Source organism: Chaetura pelagica, unplaced genomic scaffold (assembly GCF_000747805.2).
Source record: "Chaetura pelagica isolate M959 unplaced genomic scaffold, ChaPel_1.0 scaffold189, whole genome shotgun sequence".
In the NCBI taxonomy this organism is placed as follows: Eukaryota; Metazoa; Chordata; class Aves; order Apodiformes; family Apodidae; genus Chaetura; species Chaetura pelagica.
In genome coordinates this window covers 230,861-244,900 of record NW_009970716.1, presented here as the reverse complement: position 1 = coordinate 244,900, position 14,040 = coordinate 230,861, and the positions used below count along the sequence as shown (strand labels likewise).

The 14,040-nt window shown below is 36.3% G+C and overlaps 1 protein-coding gene across 1 annotated transcript in view; it reads left to right on the top strand.

Annotated features, from left to right (window-relative positions):
* The window catches only part of OCIAD1 (OCIA domain containing 1), a 19,020-nt gene extending 6,033 nt beyond the window's left edge, over positions 1-12,987 (top strand). Inside the window, exons 3-9 of the mRNA XM_010006135.1 lie at positions 536-620; positions 1,891-1,944; positions 2,418-2,465; positions 6,488-6,617; positions 8,810-9,015; positions 10,377-10,526; positions 12,547-12,987. Coding sequence (XP_010004437.1) covers positions 536-620; positions 1,891-1,944; positions 2,418-2,465; positions 6,488-6,617; positions 8,810-9,015; positions 10,377-10,526; positions 12,547-12,584 — 711 coding nt within the window. The 3' untranslated portion in view covers positions 12,585-12,987. The remainder of the gene's footprint in view (positions 1-535; positions 621-1,890; positions 1,945-2,417; positions 2,466-6,487; positions 6,618-8,809; positions 9,016-10,376; positions 10,527-12,546) is intronic.
* Positions 12,988-14,040: the final 1,053 nt, after the last annotated feature.

Below are 14,040 nucleotides of genomic sequence, written 5' to 3'. Positions count from 1 at the left end.
GGGGTGCCGCCTCTTCCCTGCCCCTGTCCCGGCTGGCGGCCTGTCGGGGCCCGGCCGCACGGCTCTCCCCACAGGAGAGGGTCCCGCAGCCCTGGCGGCCGCTCCTCGCCTGCCGGCCCCACAGCCGGCCTGTTTGGCCTCTCAATACCTGCGTGCAGACGGGCAACGCGGGTTGTGCAGCTGAAACCCCGGCAAATGTTTTGTGAAGGGATCTAGTGAGCTGTCAGAATTAATCAGTTTGGAAGGGTGGTTGCAAGGGCCGAAGCAGACTTTTCTGAAAAAAACAAAGAGAATGGACTGAGCTGGGGGTTGAGCGTGCACTAAGTATCTTCTGCTCTCGTGTTTTGTAGAAGCACTGGATTTTTTAAATGATATGTTTCAAGTCGCATTTCTAGACAAAAAGTACCAGTTCCTTAAGTATAGCTGTGTGAAAGTACAGCACTGCAAGGTGTGAGAGCCAGACAAAGTTTTTAATTGAAAAAAAAATCAAACCTGCCTTTTGCTCATTCTTTTCTAATTCATTCCCAAATTAAAGAGGGAAGTACCTAAGCCTTATGTGCCGACAGAGCAGGAAAGACGACTCCTCAAGGAATGTGCTGAAGAGAGTGCCCGGTATAGAGGTAAGTTTGATTTGCTAGTAAATTTGGGTTGCTTTTCTCCCACCCTTAGTTTTTGCTTTTATCTGAAGACTCAAGGAAAGAAGACCCAGGTACCTTTTCTGAAGTTGCATCCAGTCAAGATTACTGTGAAATGCTGGTTGGAATCCTCCTCTAGTTTAGACCCATCAGAGTTTGTGAAGGAATAAACTCTTAGTTTGCAAAGTATATTTTAATATTGTGCTCTCCAAATTCTAAAAAAAAGTAATTTATCTTCAAATATGGGCTTAATTAGCAGATTGTGTGCATCAGAACACTGTAAACATTTAGTGCTGCTTCAAAAATTTCTGCCCTGGGTAAAGTAAAAGTCACTGAGCCTTTTTTAGTGTACATTTTTAGACTGGCTTAATATGTAATTTCATTATGGCACATCTAAATCTTTAATCTAATTAACTTTAGTGGCTTGTCACGTTCGTTATTTCAGTGTCACTGTGTATTGTGGAGGTGTGGTGGTCTTTAGAAATAGTTTCAAAGTTAATCTTTCCAACATCATATTTATCAGTGCTTGAAATAAACATTCCTTTTGGTTTTTGCCATCTTCAAATTTCATCCTGAATTCTTTCAGTGTGGTAAAAATCGACGTGAATTGTTAAGTGGTTGTAATAGGCAGTAATGCTGTTCCACATTTATCATCTCTGTATTCCTGCCCCTGAGTTATATAGTTTGATCCATAAGCTACAGAAAGAGCTGCCCTGGTCTTTAATTTGCTGGTGAATGAGCAGGTTACCTAATTTTAATCAATATAGCTTATGTCTCAATAAGAGTTAGGCTTTTTCCAAAGCTCTTATGTTAAAACAAAATCAAGATTTTTGGTTATAAAAAAATTTTAGAGGAATCAGTCTTTATCTAACTTGCCTTCCTGTCCTGAAAAACTGTGCATGCTTCTCTGGTTTTAAAGTTCTGCATCTTGATGCTGCAGCAGCTGTAGCTAGACCTGGAATCTTGTCCTTAAAGCTTTATCCCATCTGGCATTGGCTTTTGTATTTTAGGAAGCATGAAGTCTAATGAAGGCAGGATGACTTATTAACCAGTACTGCATAATTTGTAGTAAGTCTTAGAAGCTGGGATTGGGAATGTTTCATAACTTACAAACAGTTTGTTAATTTTATATACACTTATATTCTTATACAGATGAGCTTAGTGAGGCCAAGCAACCCCGATTTTGTTGCATATTTTGTTAAATGTGGTTGAAAATACTGAAAATCATATTTTAAGCAACTTTTCTTCTTCACAGCTTTTCCTTTGGCTGCAGTGAGCATGCTTGGTACCAGCTTATTAATTAGGAAAGGTAAAGTATAAACGTACTTTGGGTTACTTAGGGTTTGCTCAGATTAAATATATTTCTGCTATTAATAAAGTTACTATAATAACATAATGTCTGATCTACTTGTAGTTAAATGAATTTCAGACTCTTCAGCTACATGACTTACTAAAACTAAAGAAGGAGCAAAACTTTGTAAAATAAAATTCACATTTATTTTGTTTTGTTTGACAAATGCAGTATCAAGTCACTATGAAACAATGTTCTATGCTGTACGATAGTACTATGTGATATGATTAAAGGTAATTCTTAGATTTTTATAATTTTATGGGGAATTCAGATGTTAGGTTTTCCTGAAGTTTCTACAGTGTTTAGTGTAGAAGTGTAACCTGCTACCTACAAACATAACTACAAACTAGCCTACAAACATAACTACAATAGGTGTTTTTCAGCTTAATTCGTAACAACTTACTACCTAATAATTTGATTCTCCTTTTTAGGTGTTCTAAGGGATACCTCAAGATTTGGCTCTTTTACAAAAGTGGCATGTAAGTAAAAGCTACATATACATTCCACTTATATTCAAGCCTTAGGTTCTGGAGTCTGTTATGCAGATGTAATTCCCATGAGACTAGCTGGATGATTCACTGTGACTCCACTCTGCAATTATAAAGTCATAGAATATCTCAATTGGAAGGGACCCATAAGGATTGTCATGTCTATCACTGTGCTTCTTTACAGGGCTACCTAAAACTAAACTATATGAATAAGTATTGTCCACACACTCCGTGAACTCTTGACAGGCTTGGTGCTGTAACCACTTTCCTGGGGAGCCCAATCCAGTGACTGACCACATTCCCAGTGAAGAACCTTTTCCTAATGTCCAATCTGAACTTCCCCTGATTCAGGTCCCTGATGAGGGTTGGGGCTGTTCAGCCTGGAAGAGAGAAAGCTCCAGGTAGACCTTATAGTAGCTTTCCAGTACCTGAAGGGGCTACAGGAAAGAGGGTAGTGATAGGTTGAGGGGTAATTGCTTTAAACTGGAAGAGGGAAGATTTAGGTTAGACATTAGGAAGAAGTTCTTCAGTGTGAGGGTGGTGAAACACTGGAATAGGTTGCCCTGGGAGGCAGTAGATGGCCCCTCACTGGAAGTGTTCAAGGACAGGTTGGATGGGGCTTCGAGGAACCTGGTCTAGTGGGAGATGTCCCTGCCCATGCAGGGGGGTTGGAACTTTAAGTTCCATTCCAACCCAAACCATTTTATGATTCTATTATTGTCCTGTCCCAAGTGAAGAATCTGGCACTTCTAGAATCACAGAGTCAATGCTTCCGTTGGTGCAACTGTGCCTGAAGATAGGACTAAGTTATCTGATATATCCAGTGCATGAGTTTCACCCCGTTGCAGATAATTCTATCAGTCAGCAACTTTTTAGCTATTTTTCTTACTACAACATCTTGTACTGCAAGAACCTCTTCAATGTCAGTAGGTTAATTTCATTTATTCACTGTCTTTGAATTTGTGCAGCATGTTTTGGACAAGTTACTTCTATAGGCTTTCCATAAAATTGTAAGATTTTAAATATGCGTGGGAAGTGTAACATAAGAATTTAAGATAAAAGCATTGTAAATAGATACTGTACAACTTTCAATTACTTTGTCAGAGTACACCCACCCCTCCCTTCCTAATTTGAAGGTCTTTATTCATGTGTCTCACTTGTCCCATTCATGCTATTTTAGTGCCTTTTTTTCCTGGACATTATGTATGTACAATTGTAGGAAAACAGCAATTTCATGTGAATTATTTTGGATTAAGTATAATAAAAAATAAATTAATAAATTAACCTTTTAAATGTCATACATGACAGTAAAACAGGAAGTTGCCATCTTGCCAATCTGCCCAGATAAAGCCAGTTACTCTTACAGTTTACTTCAGTGGGAAGAGGGTAAAACCCATGGTTTGTGGTGAAGGAAGTGTTGTTTAAGCAGATAAATGAATGTAAGAGACTAGGACTGCCATTTGTTTATGCTTAATTCTACTTGCTTTCTTTGAATGCCAAACAATGTTATAACAGAGACATTTCTAGTAAATAACTGAATTGCCATTTTCCTGATATTTCCTACACATTTCTAGTTCAGGTCTACATTCCTCCTGTTTAATAGAACTTAAGTTTTGAAATCAAGGGCAATAAGGAGCAGCTGGACCAGAGCGACTATTCTTGGTGTTAAGGTTATAAGCCAAGACACTTCTGGCTTCTCCTGTTCGATGTACATTGGTAGGCATGTAGACTTTCATTTACTACTAGAAGAATTTCTATAAAGGGTACAGTTTGGTTGTTTTCCAGTAGGTAACTTTGTGTGATTTATGTGCATTTTCAATATGGGGATTTTTCTGTGATATAATTGGAGTGTAAAAGGCCTGAGTTAAGCAGTTTTCATTTCATCCTCATTCCTGTTGTTTAGGTCAGATATGCCTAATATCGACAGGATCTTCCTGAAAACCGTTGCCAGGGACATAGCTTACAGACCCAAGTTCTGTCTCATAATTTAACGGCACATTCCTCTTGCAGTGAAATCTGATCAAAGGAAGCAGTATAATTGTGTTTTGATTAGGTTTTGTCCCTCCATGAGTCCTGCAAGAAGAGCGTATGCAGTGCCAGGCACTGCTGCTAGCTCATAGCTAGCTGATGTTAAGCAACAGTAAGACAGTTCAAGACATTTCTTGCATTTCTGGTGTCACTGATCTGAGCATACTGCTTCTGCATCTCTTGATTGCAATACTCTGGCTTTGATAATAGTGTGTGTCACTTGTGGTTGTTAGATTATTTTTCTGAAGAGTATCTGTGCCTGATTACAATAATTAATCTTTTATATCTAACTAACGTAGCTGAGTCAGGTATTTTTTTATTCTCCATCTTGCATCTTTCTCTGGTTTATCTGGAAGTTGAGGAGTGCTTCATTTTCTAGATAGGAATTTTCAGATTCCAGGATACTCTCCTACCTATATGAATTACTCTTCACTTTTCTCAGTAATCTTCTAGACATTCTGACATTTTAATGGAACTTCCAGTTGTGACTGGTACACTACATTGACAGCATCACTTTGAACATAGCATAGAGGTCCTCTATCCATCTTTGGCAAAGAAGAGTAAGATCCTTATGTCGTACTTAATGCTAACTTTCACTGGGACCTGGCCTTTTTTATCTGTCTCTAATCAGCTTCTCCAAAGCCTTGTCACAGTGAATACAGAAGCAGAGAGCAACAGTATGTAACTTACTGTGCTAACTTATAAAATGTGGATCATCTGGCTGTTAATTCTGTAATAAGAGAAAACAAATATTTTAGCAAACGATTTCTTTGGGTGAAGCATCTTCCAGAGAGATGCTTCAGCTTTTTTAATTGGAAGGTCTTAAGAAAAGGAGAGACTTTCTCTTTGTAATTTATGCCAAAGATTAATCACCTTTGCTGCTTAGCTTATTTTGTTAAATGTTTAGTTGGAATTCTTGTTGAGCTGTTTTTCCCTTTAGAGGCTTGTAATATTTCGGGGTCTTCCAGTTTTTTGACCTGCTAAGCACTTAAACCCTTACATTTCTCATTTGTAAACTTCACTCACAGTGTGGCTGTTCTTTTTTCTCTTGAAAAAGGATTTTTAACCTCCTTGTGAAAATACAGACAATAGAACAGGAATCACAATTTCAGTACCAATATAGCAGGGTAGGGTAAAGTCCCCTTTTATATTAATTCTTGGGCAATGTATTCTACAGTGTGAGGACCTCAGAGGATTAATATTACTGGTATTTAACTCTTTCCTGACTTAAAGATGATCATGAGTCTTTAGTCTTTGTATTTGAAAATACTCATTGTGCATGAAAGAAGGATCTAGTCCTTGTCTCCTGCAAAGCCAACAACAAAACTTCTACTGTTTACCATTGAATCTTTCATGTTCCTTAATACTCTGTTTTGCCCACACAGAACCTGAAGAAGCCAAATGGTGGAAATCATAAGTTTTCAGCTCAGAAAGAGCTATTGTGAGAATTTATTCTAGCACATGAAAATATCTCATGCACTAAATTGAAAGCATTTGCCTAGAAATAGTGCTGGTTCAGCTAATTTGGTTGTTTGCCCTCCAGCAGCTGCATAATAGAATCCTTTTCAGAATATTCTGAGCCTAATTCTAACTTTTATTTATACTTCTTTTCATACTACTTTTCAAGATCTGACTGTTCTGATGGATTAAATTAGCAGAATATATTACCTTTGTTTATTCCTGACTGTTTAATTATCTTTGATAGTTAATTGTTATTTCTGGATCTTGGGAAAAACTGATGGCAGTTATTGTCCTTTTTATTCGTCACCTTTCATTCATCAAGTACTAGCTGAAATAATCTGATGCTTTTAGTACCCTTTGTCTGCAAAAGAAGCAGAGATGATTACTTCAATTTTTTTGGTTTAGATCTAAACTGGATTTTTTATTTTATCCTGGATACAATATAATATTTTTAAAAAAATAAATTGACTACATTGAATGTTATGATACAGCTTATAAACCTGTCTTTTTTTTCTTTTAAAAAGTTGCTGGAATGTGTGGATACCTGGCTGGAAAGATATCCTACTTGCCAATCTGCAGCGAGAAATTTAAGAAACTGCAGGATTCCCCAATAGGAGATGTTCTAAGACAAGCTCAGAGACATAGTTCACAACAGTAAGAATTTAATTCTCTTTTAAATTTAAAATTTATCTTGAATAGGACGTTTTAAACACTAACAGTTCAAGACTATGTTTGCAGCTTTCAAAGACCTTCAGAGTTTCACCTTCCCTCCTTCCTGTATTACCTCAAATTACCACTTTCAGGAAGCTGTGTCTGTATCAGTTGGCCAGCTATAAAACACACGTTTTGAGCTCTTTACCTACAACTCATTACTTTGAGAAGTAGAAAAATAAACTAATACTTTCCGTGTAAATGAAGATGTTGTTTTCCCGTGGAATTTACTTACAGTATTGTGATAGCAGAAGTTGCCTCCTTAGTTTATAAGTAAACTGAATTATCTGAAATAAAATAGTATTATGTTCCGTAATTTTTTCTGATAGTTTAATTTGGTTGAAGTAGGAAGAGGGTGGAAATTATTTCAGTGTTTATCAAAGGAAAAGGCTCAGTAAACAATATCAGTGCAGGAAGAAGCTTGGTGGTGAAACTTATTGCTGTTTGTTTAAATTCTTTACATCTGTAACAGCATTATGCTGTGCATCTGAGAAACTCATCAGGTTCTTAAAACTATTTCCTGTTTTGTTCCAAAATGCTTTCTACCTCAAGTGTTTTTTAATTGCAAACTACTTTCAGAATATCTCGCTGAAGCCCTTGATTAAAAACTGGGAGTATAGTGTTTGTATAGTGAGTAGTTGTCCTTCTGTGTATGTGCTAAGATTTGTTAATTGTTTATAAAGGACTTGATTAAATTCTTAATTACTTTATAAATTCAGATTTCTGACAGTTTTGTCTGCAATATTACCTTTATTCTGAAATGTTTACACTTTTATGACATCAAACATAATTTTAGGAATTACCACTTCATGCATTTACTGTGTAAATTCAGCTGGATTTTAGCTGCACTTGTCCCTTCACTCCCTTCCAGTTTCTAGTAAAAAGTTGTTGTGATTGTTAATTGTGTTTACTCCAGGTGAGAGCCTGTTTAAATGCCGTCATCTGCTGCACCAATAAGTCACTTCAGCCTTCAATGACCCATCCTGTGAATAACTAATATTTGTAAAATTTAATATCCTTAAAATTTTACTTCCTAAGTGATACATATTTTTTTTCCGTTCTTGGTTGAATGATTAATTTAAATTAATTCAAACTGCATTGTCATCCATACATGCTACTCTTTTAAGCCAGCAGCACAAATAATTACATTTGCATGGTCATTGTATACCTACTAATTAATGTGTTTTGATAATTCTGATTTGCTGTTAAAAATAGATAGGGAGCTAAAAGATGAGATTGTTCATAAGGCTGTGTTTGCACATACTTTAAAAATATAATCGAGGCAATAAAATGGCCTAGCTCTGTATGTTTATTGAGAAAATAAAACACAGACTAATTGAAAATCTTTTTCTTATGAAACCAGAAGTACAACTAAGCAGAAATTTAAAGTAAAAAGTTAATAAATACTCTAGAGACATTCTAGTGACACCGAGTGGTGGCATTCTTGACAAGGAGACGTTCTATAGTCATTTGTGGGATCATCTTGAGCATGTAGCAAATGCTTTTAGAATATCAGGCATCAGTTTCCAGAATATTTTTGGTATAATCTTATGAGAAAACTAGTTGATCTTTCTGCTGAATTCAGCAACTCAATACACCTTCATAATTTAATTCCCCAAGATAGCTCGTAGTTCTCCTTTTCTTCTGCTGTTCAGTATTGATCAATTGCAGGAGCTTCTGATGACGAAGGGTGTTAAATTGCAAATTCTTCCTAAAAGGCTTTTAAAAACAACTATAGTTCGTGCTGCCACTAGGTACATGGGCACACCCTGTGCTATTTGTGTCTAATGTGTTTTTTCTGTCTGAAGACTCCCTGGGAGAAGGGATTGTAATTTTTTTCTTGTAAAATGCAAAATACTTTGTCTCTTTTGTCTTCTGTTCTGGACATTCTCAGGTATGAGATAAGTTCCTGTGAGGAAGGGAAGAATGTTGGAAAAGCAACTAAATAGATCTTTGCAATGTAAAAAAAAAAACAACAAACACCTCAAACATTTTTTTTAAGACAATAATTCATGTTGGAAACTGAACCATGTAAAATGAAAGAGTATTTTCTTGATCAGCACATATTGTTACTCTTACAGCTCTATTTTTAACATTAGCATTTTTGCATTTAATATTTAATTGTTATGTTCCAGCCGTTCCAGTCGGAAATCTGAATTTTCAGACATGCCTTCTCAGTCATTTACTGAATCTTCTCCAAGAGCTGAATTCCCACTTACTTCTAGCTACTCAGATGATTATAGTTCAACAGACAGAGGCCTCTCCAGTTATGAGCCTGTTCCATTCAGTGCTTCCCTGAATGAATCTTCACCTACAGGAATTACTGATTACACTGCTCAAGGTGTGTTTTGCCTTAATATTAGCAGTTTGTAGTATAATGACTCTTGCCTTTACCTTAGATATTTCTCTTACTAAACAATGTATTTTCATCCCATGTGAATAGCCATGATACAACATAGTGGTTTTGAATGAAACATCTAGAAGTTACCAGAATTGTTTTTAGACAGATAGTAAATCTATGTATTATTTTGTATTCTAACTGTAAACTAAATTCAATTTTTTCAGATTTTATAGCTCTAATTGCTAGTAAAGATCATAAATTAACTTAAAAAGTTTAAACGGTTGTGAAACTAAACCTGCAAAAACCTCAACCTGACTTGAAGGGGTATTTTATTAAAATTAAGGTGAATATGCCATCCTTTCACTGCACTAAATAAACTGTAGTCTCTACCATTTGTCTGCTAGCCTTCCTGAGGTTGTTTAATTTTCACCAGCAGTGGTATACTGTTACAATTCAGTGACACTAAACTGCTTGTCATAATGTAACAAACATTTAAATCTTCTGAGAACTGAATGCATATTGTGTTCTGTCCAGCAACAGCTGATTTTCTCATGGAGAGCTAAAATGTTTTTCAAGTCCTGTTCTGTGCAGCTGTTCCCCTCCTTCCAGAAAGAACTCTGTCCTCAGCTATTGCAGGGCAAACACATGAGTCTGCGTTCAGGTCTCTGGCACACAAAGGAGGAAGTTAGAGTCAAATGTAAAACTTTGTACTTTGAATTAGTTTGGATTTTTTTACTTCTTTATGGGAAAGATTTTATTTAATGAGAAAGCCCTTTCATGTAGCTCAGTTTAGTTATATAAAAGTATCAGATGTAAATGTGTTGAGGTAATTGTAATTGGGCATCATCACAAACACAATAGCTAGTAGAACCTTAATAGTAGAACTAAGATTCTGCATTATAAATGTAGATAAAAGGGTAAAATGTTTATCAGGTGATGGATGTAGCCCTAATTCTTTGAAAGCAAAATTTAAAGGCTGAATGCAAACCCTTGAGCTTCACTTAGGTTTCTCTTCAGAAATCATAAATATATTAAAATCTATGCTTATCATAAATTTTACATAAAGTAACCAGAACTAATTTTATCCATCAGCAACACATGGTTATTAGGATTTTCATTGGGTAAGATGAAGAAAAGGAGTTAAGTGCCAATCTTCCAAAGCAGTTTGACAAACTGAAAAGGATAAAAGGAACGGATTAATTGAAGACCACATACATTCTCAGTTGTGTTTAGAATTGCAGCTGTCATACTCATTTTCATTTGGAATTGAGTTGTAATTAACTGGCATTCTAGAATAGGTTGTAGCCAAGTTTTTGTTTATGATCCCATTTCTAGTATTTTGCTATTTGTTTTGTTTTCAGGTCCTGCTCCAATCCCAGAAGAAAGCCGTAAAAAAAAAGGCATCACATATGAGGAATTAAGGAATAAACACAGGGAGACATATGAAGTAATGCTACCACCAAAGGCAGAAACTCCAAGCAAGTTTTCGCAGGAAAAACCAGTTAAGGAAGGTAATACAATGATTTACAGAAATATACAGCAAATTCAAATATTTGGAGTAATATTTTAAATGGCCTAATTCATTTTACCTGTGAAGTAATTTATTTTTACAGCATCTTCAGGTATCTCATATGTTATATGATACATAATGCCTGACTGAAAATCTCATAACTTTTGGTTTATTGAATACATTGAGCAGCCTCTTTCAACAAAGACTTCTCTGAGCTTAGAGCTATACTGAAGAGTTTGAGCTGTGGAAGGGGGTGTATATTTTAGATAGCATTGTTCTCTCAAAATAGTGTGCATGGTTGATGGTTATGAAGGGGAGGTATTCATTTTTATGAATTGTTTCAGGTGGAATTGGAGGATTTCTATAGAGGCATTGTTTGTGGAGGTCCCTTTTCTACATTAAAACTCAAAGGAAGGAAACGGTATTTGGCAGCAGTGTTGAGGTTTGTTTTCACAGTGATTTCACGGCAAAACACACAGTGTTTTCACGGCAAAATAAGAATGCAGCCTCCTGAAGAGTAAGATGCCATTCAGTCAACTTTTTGACTCATTTTTTGAAAAGGAGAAACAGAAGCAATTAGTAATTGCTTGCTTTAGAACTTTTGTATTTGTTGTGACATCTGTGAAAATGACTAGCAAGGGGAAGGTCTTAACACAGTGCTGAGCAAGTCAGCTTGAACTGTTTGGGTCTGTGTGCAGTGTCCAGTTTAGACAATCACGCTGTACTAGGATTTGCAGGAATAGCTAAGGTCTCCTATCAGATATAACAGGTGATAATAAGTATATTAATGCAGAAAGCTCTGAAGCAGTAACTGTAACCCTTGGAACACCGTTGCTAATGAGTGTCAGTCTATTTCATACTTGCAAATTACTTTCTCCAGATTATGTGCCTTTAGACAGATCTACATGGTTTTGAAATGGTCTCTGCCCTCTGTTGCAAGGACGTAAGGGAAAAGAAACCGTGTTTATATCTGTTTTTAAGCAGTCCCTAACTTCCACCCGCTGCTGCCTTCTCCATTTACTGTAGCCATACAAATACGTGCATCTGCATCACGATCAGGACTGGACCATTTTGCAAGGAATGAGCACAGCCTGCTTGGCTGCCATGGTTAATAGAAATGGAAATCAAGTTGTACTTTGAGAGAGGTTCTCATTGTGCCTCACTGCAGTATCAGTCAGCTTGAAAGAGATTTGTCAGTGTGTGATGCTTAGTTTGCTGACCTCTCACTGAAGCAACAACCAAACATTCTGCTCTATTCCACTGGTTCTATTGCAAATAGGTATTAATAAACAGTGGACTTAGTAATTGGGAAGTAGATTTTGGAGCAGGGGGTGCCTGACTAGTGTCAGCATTCCTACTGTATCATATACATCCAGCCTTTACCCTGACAGTGATGGCAGTCAGTTACAGACTACTTTGCAGCTCACTTTCAAGAGAGCATCATTGCACTTTCTGGTTGTTGCTCAGTTATGCACGACGTACTTCTGAATAAATCCATTAAGACCAGTACCCTGTTTGTTTTTTCCCTCTCTGGCTCACTCCTGTACTAAAGGAAGCTTCTAAATAATAATGGCTGAGTAGTTTCCTAGTAGGGATTACTGATTTTCGTTTGTTTGTCTTTAAACATGTTTTTAAGTATCCTCTATCCATCCAATTGTGCACGTAGCTAGATTATGTAGCCACATTATTTATCATAACATTCCTTGCCTGTTTCCTCCAATTGTCATTGTTTAATTCATGTTACATTTGTTTCAAAGTAATTGCAAATTCTGTAGAGCAGGAATTAGTACAGTAGGCCTCTTGACTGAATAGTGGTTCATTAAAGAATAATGATTAACAAAATCTTCTCCCCATTTATTCAAATGTAGCTTTAATTAGATGTTTCCTGTGCTGTGACTGTTACTCTTCCCACTCACCACTTCAAAAGATAATACATTTCACCATACTTTTCAGCACTGTGTAAGATAAACTTTTGCAGTTAAATTAAGTCATATGTGACTACTTCTTCTTCTTTTCTTTAGTTAAAGTAAACAAATATGGAGATACCTGGGATGAGTAAGAGCTGAATGAAGAACTGAAGAAATTCTCTCTTGTCGGCTAACTAAGTTCATCTAGATTAGTCATGAGTATTGGCACCTGTGGTGTGTTCTGCAAGACACAGCTATTAATAAATGAGGAGAAAATCCTGACTTGCCAGAAGATTAAAAAAAAAAAATAATTAAAAAATTTAGGCTTAATTCCTTTGTTTTTCCATAAATGGTAAGCAAGACTATGGTGAGATGTCATGACTCAACCATTTGTGCTGTTTAAGAATGAAAAGGGTAACTGGCAATAACTAATGCAAATGTATTGCAAAAGGTAAAAATATATGTAAATAAATGCAATCATGTGTATTGGGAAGGGAAAAACATCAGAATCTTCTCAAATTTTCAAGACTTGCATTAAAAGTTACCTGTAGAACTAACCTCTCACTCTGTTTTGTCTGAAAGGGATATGCTGGAAACCTCGAATAGTTGTCATGCTTGGTCAGTAAGGTTTGCAATAATACTGTGAACTATTCAGGGGGAAAAAAGGGCTGAAGAACTTAGCCAAACACATACGTAAGCATATTTAAGTGTTTTACAAAACTTTCATGGTGCCAACTATATCTTTAGACACATATTCTGACTTGCTCACGCCAGGTCTCTTACGACAGATATTTCAGAAGAAAATTATCTAATGAAACTGCAGATATTAAAACCAGCTATATTTAAGTGCAGAAGGTTAAGCCTGACAAACTTTGGTAAAAGTCTGAATGGTACCTTGCCTAGGTTTTGTATATTTAGCCTTATTTCTCAAGTTGTGCATGTCATGACAAAAATCCCATGTTTATGGAGAAAATATCTGGATCAATGGAATATTGCATTATTATTATTACTTACAAGAAAAGAGTGGCAATACCACTGAAAAGTATTTTCTAATGTTTGCATTGCCCGCTCTGCCTTCATCAAAATGTTATCTTCCATTAGGGATTTTCAAATTCTCATTTGTGCTGTTTCATCTCACAGCATTGTGTTTATTTTGGGTTTTGTCTACAGGTGAGCAAAAACCATGATGAAGTTGATAGTGTAAAAGAATTCCTGACATCCTTGTTGGAGATGAAAAATAACTTACCTACCAAGATTAAAATTCTCAAAGACCTTATTGATTTAGTGGACTAGCAACAGAGCAGTGTGACTCAGAAGATTATTTTGGGGGGTACAGAGTAATCAGCTGAAATGGGGAGGAAGAAGGGGGGAAGATAAGAATGGTTAAAGAGCCAATACTTTTTAGAAAAGCTGAATTTCTAAAAAAAGGAATGTACTAATCAGATAACCTTGAAGTTGTATAACAAATGTAACTTACAGAGAATGCTTCTTGTGGCCATGATGAGAGAAGTCTGAAAATACACGTCTGCCACAGTTACATTGCTGTGTTTTCCAGTGTGCAGCTCCAAAGCTTTACCGTGAAAATACTCACAACGTTTCTTAGTTGTG